General features: G+C 30.0%; 1 protein-coding gene across 1 annotated transcript in view; it reads left to right on the top strand.

The window, feature by feature from the left end:
- The window catches only part of LOC105627013 (alkaline phosphatase, tissue-nonspecific isozyme-like), a 72,743-nt gene that overhangs the window by 14,910 nt on the left and 51,328 nt on the right, over positions 1-6,505 (top strand). The window contains exons 3-4 of the mRNA XM_012208295.1: positions 2,309-2,516; positions 4,209-4,349. Coding sequence (XP_012063685.1) covers positions 2,309-2,516; positions 4,209-4,349 — 349 coding nt within the window. The remainder of the gene's footprint in view (positions 1-2,308; positions 2,517-4,208; positions 4,350-6,505) is intronic.

Here is a 6,505-nt window from a genome sequence, read left to right as displayed (position 1 = left end):
GATTATACATTTATGATTCAAAGTATTGTCCATCGCTGGCCACTACTTTCTCCCATCTTTCGGGTAGCGTACGAATCCCGCGTCGAAAAAACTGGTCATCTTTTGAGGCTATCCACGAATCGATCCAATTTTTTACTTCTTCATAAGACCGGAAGTGCTGGTCAGCCAGGCCGTGTGCCATTGATCGAAACAAGTGATAGTCAGAGGAAGCAACGTCTGGAGAATACGGCGGGTGGGGTAGGACTTCCCATTTCAACGTTTTCAAGTATGTCTTGACCACTTTCGCAACATGGGGTCGAGCATTATCATGCTACAAATTCACTTTATCGTGTCTCTCGTTGTATTGCGGCCGTTTGTCTTTCAATGCTCGGCTCAAACGCATCAATTGCGTTCGATACCGATCGCCTGTGATTGTTTCAGTCGGTTTTAACAGTTCATAATACACTACGCCGAGCTGGTCCCACCAAATACAGAGCATGATCTTGGACGTCAAAATCACCGTTCTTGAAGCGTTGAAACCACTCACGACACGTTCTTTCACTAATAGCGGCCTCACCATAAGTATTTGAGAGTATTCGATGAGCCTCAGCCACAGATTTCTTCATATTGAAGCAAAAAATTAAAACCTCCCGTAAATGACGAGAATTTGGCTCGTAGAATTTTGGCTGACATTTTCAATCGAGAATAACTTTATGATGCAGACACAAATCGACTAATGTTTCTATGGGGTTATGTTGACAGATGCTCAAGTTTATTGTATGACGTCTATTTATTTCGATCACCACTTACCGCTAAAGCCATCTATAGGAAAACGGCGGAAACAAAGTTGTACACCTAATACTTTCAATTGAAATTTAGATTATATTATTATACTACTATCTTATATTTGAAAAAAAAATTTTGCTAAAGTATCTATTTAAAAATTTAATTAGATCTGAAAATAACTTTGTAGACTATCAAATTAGAAATCTCATGAGTAAGAAATTTTGCCATTTTAGTAACCAGTTTGAGCGTAATTATTTATTCTAACAAAATTATTTTTACAGGTGTAAAAATGTATCTGTATATAGCTACATTTTTAGATATTTCAGTAAAATCTTTCTACGTAGTTTACAATTACATGTATGTTTTACAAAATTTTTTAACAATTGCGAATATTTCGATGTACATTATTTCAAACAACACAAGATTTGACCGATATTATTTTTACTTTGCAACTTTAGCTTTTCACGCAAATGATAATATTTTGTAAATGATAATATTTTATAAATGTTTTAAAAGAAATTAGTGAATAAGATTATTTATGAACGCATTTTGTGCGAAACGAATACGATTCTCATATTGCGATAAAATTGAAAAAATGTTTAGATGTTCTATTGCCTGATCTGCGAAAAGTTGAAAGGTTTGACAATCGAAAATGTAACGCCTGTCTGATACGATTACATTCGTCAGATGACGTATAGAAGTTTTTCACAATATGATTCGTTCTTGCATACGAGTGAACATAAAATTCTTATCGGGGACTCGTTCGTCTCCTTTATCACGTTTTATTGCACCTTCTATCTTGTATCGGTAGACATAAAACGTATGTTTCGCAGTTTATTCACGTCTTTTATCACGTAGCTCTTGTTTCGCCTCTTTCTCTCCCAATCAAACCAACGAAACGAACGGAGAATAGATTGCTAACCTGAACTATTTAAAAGTATTATTTTTTATAAGAGGAAAATCTCTGAACTTTTTACAGTAAAGATATTTTTCCAAGGAATTAAAAATATTGTATCTAATTATTGTATATCTGAAAAGGCATATCGCATCTATTATTTTAAATAATATTTTAAATAAAATATTGAATAACTAAACGTTTAGATATTAAAAAAAGTGATGAAGAAAAAGTGCATTCTAATGAACAAATTGAGCGCGACAAGATTAATTAGTGATCCTATCTTTGGAATAATTTATGATGTGCTATTTTTGAAAAAGAATCTTTGCTTCAAAATCTTGAACGAAGCAAGGAACTCCACGAGCAATTTTATTGGTGCTCATCTTCCCGGAAAAGTTGAGGTGAAACTTTCTTTCTCATTAAAGTCGGTTCTTCGTGTCTCATCACGAAGATAGAATTAGAGATCGAGGAATACGGCATTTCTGATAAATTCAAATCTCTCGACGGAGGATCCTATCAAACAAAACAATGAATCCGGAAAAATTTAACCTCTTAAATTTGATCGATTCTTATCAAATTAAAAATTATATATAACAACTATACATTATAATAATATTATGTTATTTTTATCTTAATTAATCGATATAGGTGATACTTGGTGGTGGGAGACGTCATTTTGTACCGAAGGTGACTTTGGACCCCGAAGAGCCGGAAAAAGAAGGCAGGCGATTGGACGGTAGAAATCTTATTGAAGAGTGGTCCAGAAATCATCGTAAAAGAAACATAGTCGCAAAATACGTCGCCAATAAGGAACAGTTTGAAAAAGTGGACACACGAAGAGTAAATCGCTTATTAGGTAAGTAATAACAAGTTTTAATATATTTGCATCTCTATAAGATTTAATTACTGCTTTGTGGGCCATAACACATTATAACATTATATAAAAATTTATTATCAATTATTATTATTAGATTGAAATAATGGAGACTATTGAATGAGTTATGTTATGATTTTAAATGATGTGATCAACTATTATATTCTTATAAAATATTTTAAACACTTTCTCTTCATTATTATAAATAAATACTTCAACATTATTAATTATTTTGATAATTATTTATATTATTCTGTTGAAAAATCACGTTGTTTATTGGCTAATCTTGATTGCTCTAATTGATCATGTAAATAATATAATATCGATTTAGAATATCCTAATAAAATTATATATACATGGTTAGTCAATCACATTGGAATTTAATCATGTTGGAATATGCTGTATTAGCTTATTTTGAATTCCGTTCGCTATTAAGTTAATTATGCAATATACTGTATATAGTATATTCTGTTCAAATAATAAAAAAATTGTTTTAATTTGGTTGTTATAGAATCCTATACAAAAATAGCTGAGAGAGCTTTTATTTTATAAATTCTTGTTTTTTCTAATGTGTTTGTAGTGTAATATTTTATTCCAAAAATTTGGCAAATTTAATTGCAAAATTGAACTTTTATGTTGTATTATATTATGTTATATTATACATTAAAAATTTTATGAGTATTTTTGATATCTATGTGTTCTTTTGTTCACTATTCAATTTTAATTTTTTATTGCATTATTTATTTAATTAATAGATTTAATGATTAAATTAATTTAAACTTTTTATCGCATGACATAATATTCTCGCATTAAAATAGAAAAATTTAATAATGTTCAATATTTGCTTTACTATAATACTAATAACGACTGTATAATTGTTATGATTTAATTTACACTGAACTCCTAAATTATAAACCTTAAATTCATAAAATGTACGATTTGACTTACAAGAATATAGTTTCATCGATCATTTGTATTTTAGACTTGGGTATAATACGATTAGCCGTTGTATTGTATTAATTGCACGCTATTGTCACTCTCGTAATCAGTGTATTAATTATTATACATTCATCATTCGGAATATGAGATTACATGTGTCTATCGATTGCTATTGATAATTTCTCTGTGTATCTAGCTAATAAGATAGTTAACTGTTGATCAATAGAATGAGATTTTGAATTATTGTTGCGTTATAATCAATTAATTGTTATTTAACAATAATTTAAAAGCATAACGTGCTCAAAACAAGTATATATACATCCGAAATAAATTTTAATAGATATTGTAAATTATAAGGGACAAAGTATAAATCATCATGAATGAACGAGCAACAAAAACGGCAAAACAACAAAATATAAATCTATAAATAATATGAAGAATATAAATAATGAAAATATGTGTTTTGGTCTATTTTTATAAATGATTATGATCAGGTATTTTTCTTTTTATTTTTCTTAAAATAATTCATTGTAGATTTTACAAATTCTGCAATTGTATAATGATCTTTTCTCTATTTCTCATTCTTAATATTTTACATATTTATTTATTTATATTTTGTGATATTTCAAGTTTTTATACCTTTTATGTTTCCTCACATTTGTCCATACGGTTTCGAACTTGTTTTTCATGTAACACGATAGGATTACTTGCCAAGACTTATTTTCTTTGCCGCAGGACTCTTCGCCTATTCTCACATGGACTTCAACGTCGACCGGAACACGAACGACACCGGCGATCCTTCTCTAGCTGAGATGGCGATTAAGGCGCTTCGGATACTGGCGAACAATCCCGAGGGATACTTCCTCTTCGTGGAGGGTAAGTCAAAAGTTACGACATCAGAGAGAAAGAGCCACTTACAACTTTGTTCGCGGCGGCGAAAGGAGTAACAGTCGCGAAATACATCTTCAGTGAGATACGTCTCAACACTGAGAGTCGGTTTGAGGCATTACTTTGAGAAATGAAAGTGGCGATCTTTACACAAGCGACGATATATTTACATGACTGTTTCTAAATACAAAATTTACAATTCTCGAGAAGCGAGAACAACTTGTAACAATAATTTTATGCTAAAACTGGAGCATAAATACATAATGTTTTTTAATATTATCTTTCAGTGATTTTATTGCCTAAAAATTAATGCGATTTAGATTAATGCTCGCTTGCGCACAATTTTGATATCACATTTATCTATTTTCGTTATTTAAAAGTGATTGAAAGGAAAATAAAATAGTCTCTTACCAGCGGCTCTTACCAGCGTAGAATATGTATTCGCGAAATTACATATTTAAGTGATAATATATTATATAGTAGTCACATTTGTTATACAAGCTCGAAGAACACATAGATTCACGGTTATCGACTGACTATTATTTTCATAAAATGATTTCCAGGCTTTTATGAGGAGTTGACCGCTTCCTCAATGCGGTTACGGTTTCCGATATGCGTACATTTCAGAAGATTAATTTCCATATTTACATTCCGTTCGCATATCCAGTGTCTCTAATACGAATCGCAATTCCTGTAGATCAGTGTTTCTCAAACAGTATTTTGTACATTTTGTGTTGAAAATTTTGTCAATATAGTACTGATAAATTAATTTCTTCGAATTTTATTCGTTTTTCTCAAAATAATATTCTTATATTTTATTAATTCTACTTAAAAAAAAACGACTATCTGTTATGAAAGTAATGAATAATTGATATATCCAACGTGATATGGAAAATTGAATGAGAACATAAGAATTAGTTGGTTTCCAATTTACATAACAAAACAAATAATTTATTTGTGATGAAGATGAATGATGATGATGATCGATGAATTTGAATTAACGTTAGAATTTATGATATTCGATCGCAGATTGTTCCACCGATCCAATCGCGACTATCGCGAGTAAGTCCAAGTACGATTTACGTAGATGTGAAATGACGAAGAGATTAAAAAAAAATAATAAATGAGATAAAAAAAGCATTTGCAATTCAATGCAGCTGTCCGACGTGTGAAAACCACGCGCTTTTATGCACGTTCGCACATTCCAAATTTCGATTTAGTCAGCAATACAATAAAACGCGATTATATATGAGCGTCGAATGCGTGCATTATAATAAATCATTTCACGTATTCGGATTATTTGATTCTGTAAATCGAGAACGCGCACGAGTTGTCAGCGAGTTGTTTCGGTGAAAAACCATCGGCATCGAAGATGACAAATAACGGACGATTTATAACGGAAGTAAATCATGAACAGACGCATGATATCAAAGTGTGGACCACTTTTATATAGAAAATTCTAGAATTATATAGCTACTCACAGATGTTTTGTACAAAATGGATTTTTTAATGAAAATTAAAGTGAATGTTTTTCTTCTTAATTTACATTTAATTTTTAGCTTTGACATTGAATTTTTAATTAAAAAAGTGAAATTTATATGTTATTCATTTTCTTTTAAAACGACAGAATAAAATTTAACTCAATATTGAAATTATATATTGACTTTAATATATTAAATTCTGTATAATGAGAGGGTTGAGCATTAAACATAATTGATATTTCAGTCATATTCTTTTATTTCAATCATAATTCTTTTACAACTTTACTAAATCCTTCTCGTTTTAATCCATTAATATTTGCAAATTGATTTTCGCTTTCATGATATATCAGTTATACGTTATAACAAAAATATTATAGTTATAATGGATTATAGCGAAAAAAATGAGGAAAAACATTTCTCATTTTCATCTATAAAAGTTGAGTTAGTATTTTATACTTTATTCATTTTATCATGTTTTATCTTCTGTGAGTAACTGGCAATTGATATTTTATTATACAAAAATTGCATAGCGATTTTATAAATGGGACACCGTTTATCGAAAACCGTTAATCAAGAATGTATCTTTGTTTTTTTGGCAGAATGAAACTCCACCACATTTTCTCGTATGTATATATATATATATATATATATATATATATATAT

This window comes from Atta cephalotes (assembly GCF_000143395.1).
Source record: "Atta cephalotes unplaced genomic scaffold scaffold00007, whole genome shotgun sequence".
Classification (NCBI taxonomy): domain Eukaryota; kingdom Metazoa; phylum Arthropoda; class Insecta; order Hymenoptera; family Formicidae; genus Atta; species Atta cephalotes.
This window is presented reverse-complemented; position numbering and strand designations above follow the sequence as displayed.